Source organism: Plectrocnemia conspersa, unplaced genomic scaffold, assembly GCF_051122295.1.
Source record: "Plectrocnemia conspersa isolate PC_06_02 unplaced genomic scaffold, ASM5112229v1 ptg000008l, whole genome shotgun sequence".
In the NCBI taxonomy this organism is placed as follows: domain Eukaryota; kingdom Metazoa; phylum Arthropoda; class Insecta; order Trichoptera; family Polycentropodidae; genus Plectrocnemia; species Plectrocnemia conspersa.
In genome coordinates, this window is record NW_028277172.1 from 22,203,731 (window position 1) to 22,221,898 (window position 18,168).

Consider the following 18,168-nt stretch of genomic DNA (forward strand, 5'->3'; position numbering starts at 1 on the left):
CATTCACTCATCATGTAACGTAATTTGTTAACTATTATAAACTTTTTAATAAAAAATCTACTGCAGCAGCTCAATCTGTGTGTAAATGATATGTTAGGTAATAATATTAAAAATATTTTTTCCTATAAAATATTTAATTTAAATACATTGTAGTTATACAAAAAAATAATTAAATAATATGAAAATAGTAAAAATGAAAGAATTAACGTTAGTATTATTTTTTCATAGTTTTATATAAAATTTGATCATGTTAACACACTAACCTATTTTCACAGCTGAAAGGCGATTGACCTATAATGAACTAGTATCGATCTCGCGATGACATTTGCCGATGTATTTTTTCAGTGTGGCAACATATGAACTCCGACTGTGAAGAAAGCGCTCCTCTGATGGACGGCCATGTAGCGCCTTCGCCAAGCGGGCGTAGGCAACAAGTTTCTGGGCCGAATTCTCGCAGCGGCACTTCAGCTGCGCCGAAACCTCGTCGAACTTACGCCTCGGTATATTACTCACCTTCCCTTTTCTGTCATTTTTTACTAAAACTAAACTTTTACACCAGATCTTCAATTATACGATTTGCCTTCAAAGATGATTATAATAATTAAATTAAATTTATTAATAGCTTTAAAATATTCCATGTAATAAATAACATTTAAAATAAAACATAACTCGATAGAATTACTAATGTTTCTAATAATCTAAGATAGGAATGCATCCATTTGCAATTTAGACTCCGGTTAGTATATTCGCCAAATACCATTTGCCAGCACGCTAAACATACAAAACAGTAAACAGCTGCCTTTTTATGACTAAGAATTTACCCAAAAATGATAACAAAGAAAATGTTTCGTATTGTTTTGGAAAGTAGGAGTGGTTGACTGTGAATTTAGTTAGACTTTTTTTGTTAACATATTTACATGAGCGTCGGGTTATTATCGACGAGACTTTCCCTCCAAACACAGGTGATGATGCCCATGGATGATCCTCGGGAGGTAATTTGCCACAAAACAAGTGTTATGATTCCAAGAGACAACACTAGAACCATCTAAATGAGAATCTTCAAAATATTTCATTTCTTCTATCAAAAATCGATATTTTAAACGATAACTTTATGTTTACTTGAAACATATGTACATGTTACTCGAGAATCAACCCATTATTGTAAAAAAATACTATGTATTTCATATTAAAAAAATGTACACTAGTGCTCTTATGGCATTAGTATCCATCAAATACAACTTTGTGGCATTAAGGTAGTTAAAAAATTGGTCTGGAATCAGTATTAAAAGCTGCATTTTGTCATATCTCGTATTTAAAAAAAAAGTAATAATACTATATTACCAAATTCTTATACTAATAATACGAGAACAATTTAAATGAGCAATATATAAAATACTTTGTTCCATAAAACGAATTGTTTGTGCATTACAATAATAATAATAAATGCATTGATCAAGCAACATTATTGTAATGAACAAACAAGTCGTTTTATGGAACAAAGTATTTATTTAAATGCGCAAATCTCTTAAAATAATTCCCTGTTATATAGCACCCTAATAATATCAATAATATATATTTCCAGACTGAAAATGGATTATTACCGAATGTTTCCGTCGTCCGTCCAGATTCAGAATGGAACAACAGATCCGGAGGCAATGTTCGCGAAGTAGCAGACGAACAAGAATTAGAATTACGATATGGAGCAAAACACGTCATTAAATTGTTCGTTCCAGTTTCTTTATGTATGCTCGTAGTGGTAGCGACTATAAGTTCCATTACGTTTTACACTACCAAAGATGCATATTTGTAAGTATATTTAATAATCACTCATTTAACGATAATTATCAAGTAAATAAATAAGATATTTATTATTACAGAGTGTATACGCCTTTTCACGAAGAAAGTCCAGATACCGGCACTAAAGTGTGGAACGCCGTAGCAAACTCGTTGATCCTAATGGTCGTCATAATTTTGATGACGATTCTTTTAATTGTTCTCTACAAGTATATGTGTTATAAAATCGTCCACGGATGGTTAATCATGTCTTCGTTGATGTTGCTCTTCATATTTTCCTATCTTTATCTGGAGTGAGTGTTTTGATATTACTTTCAAGTTTATCATGGTATAGAATTGATACGATTGTAATTTTTTAGAGTTGTGTTAAAGGCATACAATTTTCCTATGGATTACATCACGCTGTGCCTGTTCATGTGGAATTTTGGCGTTATGGGTATGATATGCATACACTGGAAAGGCCCGTTGCGTCTACAGCAGGCGTATCTCATATTCGTAGCGGCTCTCATGGCTCTTGTGTTCATTAAATATTTACCGGAATGGACAGCGTGGGTCGTATTAGCTGTGATATCAATATGGGGTAGATAATTATACGCATATATATGTTAGCAATCCTTTTATATTAAATATTATAAAATATATTTATTTCAGACTTGGTCGCCGTATTGACTCCTAAAGGTCCTTTGAGAATCTTAGTTGAAACAGCTCAATCAAGAAATGAACAGATATTTCCAGCGTTGATATATTCATGTATATAAATCAATTATAATTATTTAGAATATTATGAATATTTATGTTTATTTTCTACTTTTAGCAACCATAATGTACAGCTATATGTCTGTTTCTAATTCCCCACCTTCTGAAGGTAGGTACAAAATATTTATATAAGAATATGGATTTTAAGTGTATTGATAATGTGCTTATATTTTATTAGAAAGCTCGGGTGGATCTAATGCAGGATTTGATAGCGGTTGGGAAGAAGAAGCTCAGAAACGAACACAACAAAGGCGTCAAGACATTCAAGTTGAGCAGGTCGATTCTGGAGCTACGAGAACCACAGCAGTACGTCAGCGAATTGTAGAGCCGAGCGTTCCTCCTCAGCAAATGCAAGAAGAAGAACGTCAGTTATCATTAATCACACTGCACAAGAGATAACTCAATTATTATATAAAATTACATTATAGCATCGTAAGGTCTTTTTTTAAATATTTGATCTTGCTTTAGTTCACAGAATTGAGTTATCTTGTCTTTGCGGTAGAAAAATATGTTATTTGTGTTGTATAAACTATTTATTTTTTCAGGTGGAGTTAAACTCGGCTTGGGAGACTTCATCTTTTACAGTGTGCTAGTCGGTAAAGCCTCTTCATACGGAGACTGGAATACAACTCTAGCATGTTTCGTTGCGATTCTCATAGTAAGCGATTGTGTCATTAGATATATATTTAAATTTGCTATAATAAAATTTATTCAAATTTTTTTCAGGGCCTCTGCATAACACTTTTACTGCTGGCGATTATGAAAAAAGCTTTACCAGCTCTCCCAATATCGATCACATTTGGTTTGATATTTTATTTCGGAACGCGGGAGATTGTGGCTCCATTTTCAGACGCATTGGCCAGTGAACAAATATTCATTTGACCGATCTCTAGTAAAATTAAACGTATTATAAATGTGTTAACTTAATAACAATAATTATATTCTAATTTATACTAATTAGGCAATTGTACCGTATTATTTTATCAAGCATAGGATTACAAATTTGCATTCCATTGTTTGACACTAATGTGATTCTAATAACTTTTGTATGAACATTTTGATTATTATAAAATTATTAATATACATCTACTGTTGATTATACAAAGATGAATCAAATAAAAACCTTAAATAATATTTATCTTGTAATTTATTGAACCAAAACGGCACAAAAAAACAGTATAGCCTTCAATATTAATTTTATACCATTTAAAAGATGCATATGAACCTATTTCAGCGATTCAAGGATGTGATAAGCCCGCATCAAGATGCCATTAAATTTTAATTCTAAAGTTTACTAATGTGACAGACATTGTAAACTACAGAATATCACTAACTTTGGGGCATGCTGATCTATTACTCTGATGCCTGCAATTGGCTCAATAGACTACTACAAGAGTCCCCTTAAATTCCCTACCCTCCACTTTCCCTATCCAGCTTCCGTCTCCATAAAGGATAGTTATCCCGACTGCGGTCGTCACTCGGACGATCAAGGAAGGAGGCCTAGCCTAACGCCTGTCCGCGCAGCGTGCAGGCGCGAAAGCTAGGCTGGGTAATAACCGGTCGCCCATGACCTAATGCGACCGTGGGAGGAGGGCGTGGGTCCAAGTAAAAATATCACCCTACTAAACTTTTTTGCCAATGAATATCAATGGGTACACATTCCAAGTGCGATGGCCATTTTAAGATAATGATTTACATACGTGTTGCATGCCTGATTCGTACTACTACTTATCGGTCATTCTTTCGACTAGTTGAGACAATAGAGCAATGTTTCGAATTTTTATTTGACTAAATATATAATATTGTGAACTTCACAAATTGGATGAAATTAAACTCTGATGTGAATAAAAAAATATACATATCGATTTTTGGCAAAATTTTATTTCATTGATTCTTAAAAAATCAATGAAATATCAAAATAAAAATAATAATTTAAACAAAACAAGGGTAACACAATGTACAAAATGACAATACTGTAGGGGGCCTATTTATATATATTTTAATTTAGATTTTGTTATGGTTAAAAATTGGCGGCACTCTGGTAGCACTGGCATGGCCATCTCTCTTTCTCTCGACTGGCAAACTCTAGCGCGCTACAAACTTTACAAAGTCTGTACAATATAATACGAAATTCTTTAATTTTACTAATTACTACACACAAAAGTTAATAATATAATTTTAACGGGTGGCGATTAGACATAGATTAGACGGCTGCAGTAGTGTTTTATTATTGACGGTATATAAACTTTACATGTTTGAAACATATGTGAGTGAGCGGTGGACAAGGCACCACCAGCTGTTGTTTTCCAGTCGAGATCCGCCAAAAGAATGTTCTGCCCTCTGCCGCCGTCACGTCTGCTCTACCGCCTTCTTTTGGCCATAATAAATATATAAATACGCCCCCACATAATTAAACGTTTATTTTGCCGTTTTGAATATTTCACTTTAAATTGTTATATTTCATAGAGAATATGCCTATTAGATACGATTACTAAATTATAGTGATAATATAATATCTATTAAAGAATACTAAGATTTAATAAGACAAAATTGTAATGTTGAGTGTAATTGTCTCTCTCTTCCGAAATTCTCTAACAAAGCGGTATAGCATAGGCGCGTGAAAATTAAAAGAAAATACTTGGATGATATTTTTACGCATGGCAGCACAGTCTAACGTCAAATTGACAGGTTGAGCGTCAAGTAACAAAACACTGAAAAATGAATTTTTCCGGTAGCTACGACTGGGATGAACACAATAGACAGACTGTCTCTCAAGGAAGGCAAATCTTGGAAAGGACTTCGCAAAGCATCGCGAATTCCCACCAGATTGCAATTGAAACTGAACAAATTGGCACAGGGGTAATAATTAATTTATAGTTTGCGTTATCATGTTTATATATATAACAAGTAAAATTTTATAGGTTATCAGTGAACTAGGCGAACAGAGAGAAGCTCTGCTGCGGAGCAAAAATAGGCTGCAAAACATGGACGAAGGATTGTCAAAATCGCAGAAGCTGATTAAAGGAATGAGAAAGCATGTGCTATATAATAAAGTTGTACTGATTCTCATTATACTTTTAGAAATTGGGATTCTGGCCGGCGTGATGTATTTGAAATTTTCAAAATAGTATAAAAAAATATATAAAGTTTATTATTATTTTTTAATCACTAAATTCATAATTAAACAAACATTTTTAGTATTATTTTAATAAGTATATTTAAAGATATCTATATGTATAATATAATATAATTATATGTGTATATAAATATGTAACATATTGTAAAAAAATTAATGTTAAATAAATTTTGTAATAAATACATTTGTTTATTTATAATAATAAAAAATACCTTCCCACATATTCTATCGATAATTCTGGTGCAAGCGACAACCATTATAAAATAAAAGATTTTTCTAAAATATCATCTATGACAACATCGATAGGATTGTTTTCGATGAATTTCTTCATCGAACTATCGTCTATGACCAGCGTGAGAATTAATTTAATATCTTCTCGTAGCTTTTCACTTTTCAATTTTGCAGCGTTCGGTTTGCAGTTGAATTTTTGAATAATGCCTTCCATGATCTGAAATAATAATATATTGAATTATTTCATTCTATGAACAATTTAAATTAATCACCTGATCAATGGGGCAGTCGGGCCAGTTGAATAATTCCAACGTCTCATGGTCGACTAATAGACATAGCAATTTTTTTATTTTGTTCTCTAATACTGCATCGGTCATTTTGGAAAGCTAAAAAGGTAAACATTTGCATGTAATGTTTTTTTTTATTCAGTCATTAAGTATTCATATTGTACCTTCTTTTTTATAGCATCTGCTTGAAGAGCTTGATAAAGTTCAATGTGTTTCTTGCGAAAGTGACGTAAAAGACAATCGCCTCTAATGAACGCACGAGGACACTTTGGACAAGATCGCGTCATTTCCTTTCGATGGGTACGTTTGTGAGAAGACAGCAAAAACTCAGTACGAAAACGTTTTTTGCACTCGTTACACTCATAAGCTATTAAAGAAAAAAATATTAAGTTACAAATTTATTTTAGTGATGAAAATTTTTTTATGAGTGCGTACGCTTTTCATTCGTATGGATTGTGAGATGAGTTTTCAGGGCACCCATACGCATAAACGTTTTCTTGCAATCGCTATGTGGACACTTCAACTTCTGGCATCCTTCGTGTTCAAATTTTTCGTGGTCCTTAGAGCTGTAATGAAATTATTTATAAATAGAACGTATTCTAAAGTTTGACCATTGAAAATTGGGTATATAATTTCATATATTATATATACACATTGTCAAAAAAGGCTGTACTGTTAAAATTCATTATAAGGTATTTGTATAAATTCGGGTCCCTTTGTCTTATAAAAAAAGAAACCTTTTTTCTTAGAAAAACATTGATTTTATTAGTATTTTCTAATTGAAAAATACAATAAAGTTCAATATTATGTATAATTAACGATATCAGGAAGAATAAATACTCTAAATATGTATATATTTATATATACTGCAACATTTTTGTGACAATATTCTTCCAATATGACGATATATTATATAATCATTTTACAAATGCTCATATCTAATGACTTAAAAAATAAAATTTTATATGACATGGGAATTTATAAAAAGATTATTTTTTGGATCATCCTGCATACACAGTATAAATACCTAGACGCGGTCTTGAATTCTTTGTCGCAATATTTGCATTTAAAAGTTTTTCCGTAGTGATACATTAAATGATTTTGTAACTGGCCCACTTGAATAAAAGACAGTCCGCATTCTTTACAAACGTATGGTTTATTTTTCCAATGGGTTTTTTTATGACGATTGAGCGTTTCTCTAGCAGTGAAAGATTTTCCGCACTGTAAGTATATTACATAATGAATAATGATTTTATATAAAATATTTGCTTTACTTTAAGACGTACTTACGAGTGAAACTTATACATATTTGCATTCCACGAAAGCATTAATGTATTAAAATAGTAAATAGAAAATTAAATATGAGTGATTATAAAATATATACCTGTTGGCAAGAAAAAGGTTTTTGACCAGCGTGTATACGTAAATGTTTAACGAGTCCCGGTTTCGCCGAAAAGCTTTTCAAACAAATTTCGCATTTCAGATAAAATACTGAAAATTAATAATAAAATTGTACAACAAATATCACACACTGATTTTTAATTTGTATTATACCCTCATGTTTTCTAATGTGTTTTAACAGAGTACTCTTGGTAGGAAAATCAGCATTACATAAGTCACATATGTAATTATTTTCTGTCTTTTTATTTACATGGTTTCTCAAATGTAGCGTCAAATTGTCTTTACGTGTAAATACCAATTCGCATACCTAAAACAGTACATGTAATTATTTCTATACATTTTTGCTAATAAATAAATAATATAATACATACCTGACAAGAAAACTTTTTCTTGACTTTTCCGTCGCATTCCGTTTGAGATAAATGCCTCATCAAACCATATTTTCGCGTAAATTTAGTGCCACAATTCTTACAATCGAATCGTTTACGTTCTTTGCTTTCGACGTAATTCTGTATTATTAAATTTCATAAATATATAATTAAATCAAAATTTTATTTTATAAAAAAATATTCAAATCTAATAAATAATTGCCTTTTTTCTTATATTTTTGTCTTCAAAAGTTGAATTAGAATCGTCAAAGTTCTTTTCCTCAGATTCATCCACAAAATCGTATGGATTGATACCCAAAATTGCGTTTTTGTTCACTATTTCTTTTTCGTTTTTAACATATATTTTTGTATTGTTGTTATTATTATTAATATTTAATACTTCCATCTCGTTTCAATTCAATTTATACTTATAAACATTTACTATCCGATATTCTACAGGTAAACGCCAAATATATTCATAATGTTGCCATACGATAAAAAAAACAACAGCAAATATTAGGGACACAAGTTTATATTTCGTGTAGATGCTATTCTACCATCGAGATTATTTAATTGTTGCTTAAATGACAGCAAATAACATATTAATGAAAAATATTTCACTGCGCCACAATTTATCATTTTTTAATAAAAAAAATACATTAGATGCTCTATTGTTTATATTTTATGTTCCCTTTCACCGTGGATGGCTTTTATAGGTATATTTAGTATAATTTAAGGCTGTAAATCACTTGAATTTATTGAACCATAATATTTTTTAAAATATGCCATGAATGTGTGCCCCCTGCATATTAATTAACAAATTTCGAAATGGCGCGCAAAAATATCAGCCGCGGTGAAAAGATTAAATACGGAACGCCATTTAATATTAAAATGTATATGTTTTCGAGGATATAATAATCTAAAATTGCGTTTCGCTTTTAAGCCCAAATATTTAAAAATGAATATCTACAATTTTATTGAAATAACGAAATTTAATATATAGTATCATAATGGTTATGATGGATTATTATGGATTTTTATGCATATATATACATACTATGTAAATACATATACCTACATTAATTATGCATATTTAGGGTGACCATAATTTAGAGGTACGCAGAATATTATCGGATTTAGCCGTTCAGTTACCAAAAAGTATATGTAATAATTATAATAATCACATCTCGTTTTACTTAAGCTATTTATGAAAAAAACATATTTAAATGTTTTAAAAACATAGTTCCCACTGTAACTGCGCCGATACGATTTTATTGCTTTTAACGTGAAATTTTCACCTCTGAAAAGTGATAATTGTTTTTGCGCCCTCCTATTGACCAAAATTCGGTTTGTATATACTTTGATCTCTACCGTCATTTCAGAAGTCCGCAGATGTATCTCATAATATCAGTAATAATAGCTATCATATTTTTAAAACATAAAGTTCTAAAATTATAATTAGTTTTAGAACTTACATTAGAGCAAGTTGGATTTGGTTAATTCGTGTATAGACGTTTCGCAACTCTCAAATTGAGTTTCATAGACATTTTGGAGCAATATATAAATTCACTAGCGCTCATCAGTTAAATTATATTTTCGCTAGTAGAAATATAATATAATATATCTACTGGTGAAAATTTATTTGGACTTCACTAGAGAAAATGTAACTTTACTGAAAACTACACATTCGCTGTAACATTTATACATAGAATGTAAATAAATAATGATAAATATGTATTACTACAAATGGAAAACTTGACATCATATAATTTTACTGGCACATGCCAGATAAATTATATTTTCACTGGTAAAAATATATATATCTACCGGTGAAAATGTTTTCCGATATGATTTCACCGAAATGACATGTTAAGAAAAATTATCGGGATAGTTTCGAGACTGTTTTTTTCAGATTTTTCCAGGGGGGGGGGCAAAAAATTAGCTTGTAGGTCGTTGGTTTATTAATACTTCGATTTTTTAATATTCATATTATATTATTAAATGAGATGAATTTTTCTAGCCAATTTCAAGGGGGGTGGCAAATGCCCTCTTCCCCAAATGACGTTCCTGGCAAAGAAACATGCATAAGAAATAATAGACAGTATATAAACATATGTGTCGTTAACAATTGATATACAAACATTTTTATTTTGAAAACTACGGCAATAACTGCATGCGTTTCCGTGCAAAACGATTTTTCATTTGGAAAATCTTAAGAAATAGAAATGAATTGGGAATATAACAGACACTCTATTGTATCCAGGCGGGGTGCACTTTGACGGGCATTACGAGTTGTTTTGTCAATTGTTGTTAGAAAATGGAAGTAATTAAGTTAAACAAGAGAAATAAATTTATTTTAGAACTATTTTTTTTCAAGTAAAATTACTGCGCAACCAAATAACTCACTTGAGTATACGAAAGTATTTAATATACAAAATATCATTTTTTTTTAAAAACCCTATCTTTTTATATGATACAACAGTTCTGTGAAACTATGACTTTATATAATAAAACCTTAAATGTATTCCTTTTTTTTCAACAGAAATTGTATCGAAAATTTGCTTTTAAAATCTGGTCACCTTAATTAGAATAGTCACTACATATAATATATTATATGGAGATATCACTACATCATCGTAACCATAGCAACAACACAAAGCAACATATAACATGTCAGATTGTATAATTTACCAAAAATGTCTGATGAAATAGATATTGAAATAATTAAAAAAACAAAAGAGTCCCTGAAACAGTTTGTAACAAAGCCACCGTTATCTGAAAAATTATTAAAGAAACCTCCGTTCCGATACTTGCACGACATAATAATGGCGGTTTGTGTTCACATGTTATAATAAAATATTAAGGTTTTGTATAAATTATTAAATGATTTAGGTAAATAAGAATACTGGATTCTTCGAAAGATTATTTTCTCAAGATGAGCTTATTTCTGAAAACGTGAAAGATCGTGACAAAAAGATCCTATTTTTACAAAAAGTTATTAAGGTTGTCAGTGAGTAAATTTTATTGTATCTTTTAAGTTTTTTATTTATAGTGTGATCTGAACTGTTTTGTTTTAATAATATTGTGAATAATTTCAGATACCGTTTTGAATATTACTTTAGCTGTTCGACCTTCTAAAATCATCTCGGGACAGGAGCCGGAAAAAACTAATGAACTGTTGCAAAAAATTGGTGAGGCACTGAAACAGAACCTCAGCAGTAAGGAAGTGATCGATCAAATCGTAAACGAAAATAAAAAATCTGGTGAAAAACCACAAAAAGTAAAAACTCAAAAGTCCGTTGATTCGATAAAAAAAGAGAAAATTTCCAAGTCTAATAAAATCTCTGATGATAAACCGCAAGCTAAGAAGGAACTGGTGCAAAAGAATAATAGTAAACGAAAGCTATCTAAAACTGATGAAAATTTGAAAGTTATAAAACAGAAAAGTCCTGATACTAAAGACAATAAAATTAAAACTACTAGAGGAAGCAGTTCTAATAAAAATAACGTTAAAGAAAAGAGTGTCATAAAAGATATAGTCGATAATAAAAAATCTTTTGAAAATGATAATCAAAATGAATTACAGAGTCCAAACTCTTTAGAGAGTATTATCAACTTCGAAGAAATTGAAAGAAATATTGAAAACTTAAACGAAGATGTAGGCGATGATTTACATATTATCGAAAAGGAAAATGAGGTAAATACAGAAATAAATAATATTGTCAATAATTTAAACATTGAATCTTTATTCAGTAATGGTAATGAAACACTTAACAGTGATGTGAATTTATTATTAAATTCTGATAGTGATATTACTATTCCTCCTCCACCTCAACCTGTGGATAACAACAGCGTTAATTACATAGCAGAAACAACCCAAATCAAAAAGATTAATAAAAGTGCTGATATACAGTCTAAAACTAAAACCATCGAGGTTGAATCTAAGAGTGAGATTATTGTGAATGAAGTTGAAGTTAAAGATAAAAATCCGATTAAAAATATTGAGAATAAATCTGCTTCTATTGAACGAAACAAGAAAGAGCAAGAAGTAGTCAATAATGATAGAAAGGAACATATTCCTCCGAGACCTACTACTTCTTTGAGACCTCCTAGTGTGAGACCATCGTCCTCTCGTCCAGGAGCACCGCGCTTCAGAGACACTAACGTTGAAATTGTCACTACGGAGACCGTCGCAAAGGGAAAAGTTAACATTATAGTTGAAGATTATGATAAACATATAGAAGTATTTTTATTACAGTATTATAAAACATTATTAAAGTAAAAATCCTAATAGATTGTTTTTTTAGGAGGATGACGGTGGTGTCATTATAGAATCTTCCATATCAGATAACATACTACCTGAAGAAAGTTTCACCAAAAATCAGACAAACGCTGCTAGCGATCATGGTCATTTGGTGCAGCAAATCTTAGAAACGCAAAAAGAGCTAAGCAAAAATTCACAAAAGATTGAAATTGTATTGTATTTTAGGTTGTATTATATTGTGTAAGAAGGTAATGATTATAATTGAGCAATTTTAGGAATGGGAATGGGGAGCGAGGAGAGAACGGGAAGCTTCGTATAAAGAAGTGGAAGCGTTGAAAGATGGCTTGCAGTTGTTGTCGAGGGCTGCGAATCCTTTGAGTAAATTGATTGAATACGTACAAGAAGATGTGGAGATAATGCGTCAAGAGTTGTTACAATGGAGAGAAACTCGCAAGATGGTCAAAGAAACTTTTTCCAACTATGAAAGGTATCATTTCATTTGGTTTATGATTATTACTCCAGCGGATGCAAATATAATGTATTCGTGCGCATAAATATTAACTTCAATATAATATATACGCTACTTCGGAAGAACATTGATGAATGTAAAGATTACAGTTTTTCAGAGACTGCAATTAAAAATTTCAATTGCATGGTTGGAATTACTTAGATAGTAAGGAATAGCATAGAAATAATGAATGAATTAATGTAAATGTAATGGAAAAAGATTCGTTGATTCATAAGTTGTTCACTGCTCTGTCCGATTCTCTCACACACCTAGTCTGTCCAACAGTAATGCACAAACAGTTCGTTTTATGGAACAATTATTTTATATACTGCTCATTTAAATTGTCCTTATTTTCAAACACAGAATTGTTTCTAAATACTGAAGTTATTAAACTGTTCTGCATAGGAGCAATTTTTATGTAGTTCTATTGTCTTTAATGATTTCAAAAACTATGTTTTACACTTTGAATTATATTATTAAGAAAATTATTCTGTAATTTACAATTTTTTGACAGTTTACATATAAACAAATCTTCTGCGAAAGAAGAAATAGAAATTATGTGATAACTACATTCCCAATGGTAGATATTGCTAAATAACTTTCATTTTAATACGGAATAGTTAATTTAGGGAATGAAAATGAGAAATTAGCTAAATTTTAATGCCTCTAAAATTCCCATTATCATTTGTGGACATAGGATGTTCATTTTCACATATAAAATGAATTTTTACGTAATTCAACAGAGCATACAAAATAATCGCTAAAAATTTAGATAATATGAAAATGTTAGATCAGTATTACAAGTATATTAAATTTCTATCATGTCTGGAATTAGTGATTATTATATAATAATAATCCCAATCGATCCTTACAAAATAGGTTTTCCTACATTTTCATAATCTCAGTTGGTTATTGGGACGATTAGCTATTAATCGACCTGTCATATACATATGGTGTGAAAAAATATTTTATCTCATGGAGAATAAATATTACACGTAAACAAAAAATGGTTTCCGTGAAAACACAATAAATTTAAATAAATATACATTAAATTCACGACCAGATTTTTGATGATAAAAATCTGCATTTTTAATAGTTTTCATAGATTAACATTATAATCTATGGGTATTACAAAAAGTTTATTATCGTCTTTCCTGTTTTGAAATTATAATTGAAATTTTTTCTTTTATTTTGACATTTATGTAATAAATACTACAATTTTGCAAGGAATACTATATAATACTTACCATCGTCTCATAGATTTAAGATACTAACGAATTATAATTGAAACTGTTTATATTTGTAATCTTACAAATATCTTAATTTTGTTGTTTCAGCAACATTGATAAATCCATCAAACCATTGGAGGCAAAATTGAAGCAAATAGAAAACAATATTATCGATCAAACCGAGTTAATTAGCTCCGTAAAATCAAACATAAATAGAAACGCAAAGAAGATAAGACAACTCATAAGCAGCGAAAATAATATGATGCATTGACTACATACATAAATACACATAGATGTTTTTAAAATGCAATATAGAAATTTAAGTGTTTAATTGCATCGACGTTTATTATGGTTGTAATAATTTATAAAGGAATAAAAGTACCTCGTTAAATAATTATTAGTAAAATGTTTAATATAGTAATATTTATGAGCAGGTAAGGTAAAACAAATTCAAATTTACTTATCGTCCTAATTTTATTTTCGATACATTATAAAATATAAGATTATACAGTAAAGCTTAATAATATCTTATCGATATTAAACACTATCCTGACTCACACTGAGCGCGACGAAGATCTAAATCACTGTTTGTTCGCCAGTCCATATTGCTCTTTTCACTGGAACACGGAATCGTAATAATTAAAAAAAAGTCTGGGAAAACGCATAGAGTTCCCAAAGTATCATATATTACACTTAAATTTATTTACATTTTATTACACTGGTACACCTAACGTGAAATTATAGTAAATGAACAACGTTTAAATTGATCAAAAACAAGCCGATAAATACATTATAAAGCTATTATTTATAAAAATACAAAATAATTATTCACACAAGGATTCTTTTTTATTTTACATATAATTCGAGATTGAAAGGTCATTTTAGTTCTTCCTTTTCCTCTTGCCGGTTACTTTTGTTTTGCGGGGCTTTTCCAACTGCTGTCGCACCAGTTCTATCTGCAGAACCAACCTGTGCTGGGATTCCAAACGAAGTAAACAACTGTCACAAATGGTTTTCGGGAGAGGATCAGTATGGGAGACCTGTAAATATATGCATTGGATTCATTATTACATTTGGTCGAAATAAAATATATATAAAAAATATTTTAAAAGTTAAATATGTAGTTCTTTCTAAAATAAATTAATAACTTTATATTAAGTTTGTCCTAGTAGAGAATGTTTATTCTCATATTATAAGCCTCCCTGCGAGTGATTATTGGTGTCGAAAATTAACTTCACTGCTATGGGTTGTGTGGTATAACATATTGATTCGATTTTGTGGAGTTGAGTATATTAAAATATATACATATATATATATTAGTGGGACTGGAAAGAAAATCAAAATCATTTTGCTAGTAAACAGCGGAGTGAACATTATCTAGTTATTTTTATATAGTACCATTAAGCAATAAATTGCCTGAAAATTACGATTAACACTAGCCTCCATCAGGATGATAATAGAAAAATTTCGATGAACTGTTAATAGCTTATCAGATTTTCGGCAAACTATACAGCTAAATTTAATCAATAAGGCGAAATTCTTTACTACGACACACAATAATCTGGGGGGGGGGGGGAGTTCTATTACAAACTACTATTATCGAGGCTGATAGTTGTATGTGATTGTTTCAAAAGGAACAGAAACACGAAGTTTGATTAAATTACAATTTTGGTCAGTCTCTATAACACATAAAATGATTTCTCAAAAATTACTTTTTCTCATAAGAATATCATTGGAGGTTGTAAATGCAAGGACGGTTATTTGCGAAAGTTGACAGATATCTTCGAGGTTAATGTGGGCGTAAGATGACCTTTCGATAAGGATCTTTAACCTTAATATGGAAATTAGTATCTCTTTGAAAACTCCTACTTTTCCTCCCCTTTGTCCCAGTATTATAATTTTGCATCTGGTGACCCTAAAATGGATATAAATTTTAGGGGCACGTCGCATTTTCAGCGATTTAATACAGATCTGCGTTTGATACATAACATTCATCAGATTTGGCTCAGGTATAAAAATTTAAAAATTCGCAAAGGGGATCCATATGAATGCGCAAAGAAATAAATCGTTTTGAAACGCATAAAAATTTGGCCGTAGCACTAACGTTGACGGGCAGGTATTTGTTGATTTTGTCCGCGAGGCGCTTGGCTCGTCCGGTCTCGCCGTAAATATGTGTCACCGCGCGGTGCATCTCAGAACACAGGCGACATATGAAACCTGTCAGCACGGCGCGCTCCAGAGAGCCCATTTCGATACGAAAATCACTCCGGCAGACCGACCCGCACCTGACACCCCAATGTTGCCATGTAGCGAACTAAGCAACTTTACGCGTATCTTTATGCCACACACCAACCGCACAATTAATATTTAATACATTTATATTACAATTTTTAAAATACACATCATCGTTTAACTGCAAAACATTTTCTTTCTCACAAATTTCTCCGCTATACAAATACACTGTGAACTGATTGAGGATTAGTTTCAGTAGCAGTTCGTTCATATTTGAGGTGCTCTACTGTGCGTTCAATCAGCACTTTACTCGAAAGCACCCTCGAGTACTTGACGTGACATATCCTAGATGGTTTTCTCATGCGATAATTTCATTGCTAAAAAGAAAGCACGACTTCCATAAGTTATGGAAGAGATTTTTTTAATAATAACCCATGACAAACCTTGTCGTAAGCCTCGTCAACATTCCGATCACTCACGCATTCCACCTCATTCGTAATTATGCTATTTTTATTTACATTTAACTTTATCATTACGCCGGGTGATAATTATCTTCCGGCACCAATGTGAATTCGCTATTAATTACTACGCAATTATTTACATTTGTATAAATTAGATCTAATTTGTCACCAAAATTATTATTGACACAATTTATTTGATTTAAATTAAAAATATTACTTATTATAAATATGGTTATGTCAATATTGGCGCCAATGTTCGTAAATAAATTAAAATCGCCCAAGATGATACACTTTTTCCGCAAAACATATTCAGACTCCACCTGAATCTTACGAAAAATCGTAGCAGTGACGTCTTTTAGTTGATTCGGCGGAAAATACAACACGCATATAACAATTGAAGCTCGTTTCGTCACGACGAGAATCCAGAGATGTTCTCCGTCAGCATCGAGATGATGAAGCCTGCGCCTGTGATCACCTACTGAGTCTATGCGGACAGCCAAAAACACATCTCCGCCTCTACTGCATCGAACTCTTCTGAACACGGTGTATCGATCGTAGAAGAGCTCAGCGCTCAGCACAAAATCCGTCTGCCATGTTTCCATGAGAGCGATGACGTCATATTCATGGGCACAGATAGCAGACAGAAATTCGACGGTCTTAGAATTCAGTCCCCTTACGTTCTGATAATAAATCGAAAGGGGATCCATCACACCCTTCCTGGGAAGGTTTATTGCCTTTCCGAAACCTCGACTCTTTAAATGCGCATCCATAACTCCGGACACAGAACCTCTTTAAGTTTTACATCAGGCACTAGTCTTGAAGGACGCATAGCTTATGACTTTTATTATGATTTTTGAGACTGACACTTCACACGAAATGAGTTTTTCTTTCAGGTATGTCACAATTGCACCCTCCTTCGTTTCGGGGTGCAAATAAAGAACATCCACATTCTTCATTTTTGTTGCTGATCTAATTTGTCCATCCTGTGGGCCGGATCCGCGAAGAGCTGAGTGCGCGATTGCTTACTCCTCTTCTAAACCTTGGTCCAGGCAACTAGCGGGGCGTTGGAGTCTTTTCCTCCACAGCATTGATTGTACTAAAGCACATCGTCGGCGAAAAAAGCACCAAAATTGTATGTAAAAAACAAACCACCGTAAAAGTAGTTTATTTAAATTAATTTAATTATGAATATAGCACATAGAACCGCCTAATTTAAAAGTTATCACCGTTTTTCTAAAAAAACATTCAAATTTGTAGAACACAAATTGAGAATCACTAAAAAAATAATATTTATTTAAATAATTATGAAGAGCAATTTCTTACAAAATTCATAAAAATATTCAACTTTGAAAGTTTTCCAAAAATAGTCCAAAACGCAGATTGGGGATCTTTAAAAAGAAATTTATTTTAATATTTTAATTCTAATGATGTATAATAGTTCAACGGCTTTCAAAAAAAATAAAGAATATTTTTATTTATCAAAATTTAGAGTAGTTTGCCC

The 18,168-nt window shown here is 31.4% G+C and overlaps 5 protein-coding genes across 5 annotated transcripts; 3 read left to right on the forward strand and 2 right to left on the reverse strand.

The window, feature by feature from the left end:
• The first annotated feature begins 346 nt into the window (after window positions 1-346).
• Window positions 347-3,684, forward strand: Psn (presenilin). The gene is made up of 9 exons (XM_088189253.1): window positions 347-500; window positions 1,583-1,806; window positions 1,878-2,087; window positions 2,154-2,374; window positions 2,446-2,544; window positions 2,609-2,659; window positions 2,729-2,914; window positions 3,096-3,208; window positions 3,277-3,684. The coding sequence occupies exons 1-9, from the start codon at window positions 357-359 to the stop codon at window positions 3,430-3,432; spliced, it is 1,404 nt and encodes a 467-aa protein (XP_088045379.1). The 5' UTR covers window positions 347-356; the 3' UTR covers window positions 3,433-3,684.
• A 1,522-nt stretch (window positions 3,685-5,206) lies between these two features.
• On the forward strand, window positions 5,207-5,812 carry Vti1b (Vesicle transport through interaction with t-SNAREs 1b). The gene is made up of 2 exons (XM_088189553.1): window positions 5,207-5,409; window positions 5,472-5,812. The coding sequence occupies exons 1-2, from the start codon at window positions 5,269-5,271 to the stop codon at window positions 5,676-5,678; spliced, it is 348 nt and encodes a 115-aa protein (XP_088045679.1). The 5' UTR covers window positions 5,207-5,268; the 3' UTR covers window positions 5,679-5,812.
• Window positions 5,802-8,469, reverse strand: LOC148233413 (uncharacterized). Its single transcript, XM_088189552.1, has 9 exons — window positions 8,197-8,469; window positions 7,977-8,114; window positions 7,759-7,912; window positions 7,589-7,695; window positions 7,232-7,425; window positions 6,640-6,770; window positions 6,369-6,571; window positions 6,190-6,303; window positions 5,802-6,134 (listed from the first exon to the last, which is right to left on the reverse strand). The coding sequence occupies exons 1-9, from the start codon at window positions 8,377-8,379 to the stop codon at window positions 5,943-5,945; spliced, it is 1,416 nt and encodes a 471-aa protein (XP_088045678.1). The 5' UTR covers window positions 8,380-8,469; the 3' UTR covers window positions 5,802-5,942.
• A 1,544-nt stretch (window positions 8,470-10,013) lies between these two features.
• IFT54 (intraflagellar transport 54) lies at window positions 10,014-14,369 on the forward strand. The gene is made up of 6 exons (XM_088190549.1): window positions 10,014-10,804; window positions 10,866-10,983; window positions 11,072-12,216; window positions 12,281-12,448; window positions 12,513-12,724; window positions 14,083-14,369. The coding sequence occupies exons 1-6, from the start codon at window positions 10,670-10,672 to the stop codon at window positions 14,243-14,245; spliced, it is 1,941 nt and encodes a 646-aa protein (XP_088046675.1). The 5' UTR covers window positions 10,014-10,669; the 3' UTR covers window positions 14,246-14,369.
• A 60-nt stretch (window positions 14,370-14,429) lies between these two features.
• Window positions 14,430-16,295, reverse strand: LOC148233415 (uncharacterized). The gene is made up of 2 exons (XM_088190550.1): window positions 16,079-16,295; window positions 14,430-15,014 (listed from the first exon to the last, which is right to left on the reverse strand). The coding sequence occupies exons 1-2, from the start codon at window positions 16,220-16,222 to the stop codon at window positions 14,856-14,858; spliced, it is 303 nt and encodes a 100-aa protein (XP_088046676.1). The 5' UTR covers window positions 16,223-16,295; the 3' UTR covers window positions 14,430-14,855.
• Window positions 16,296-18,168: the final 1,873 nt, after the last annotated feature.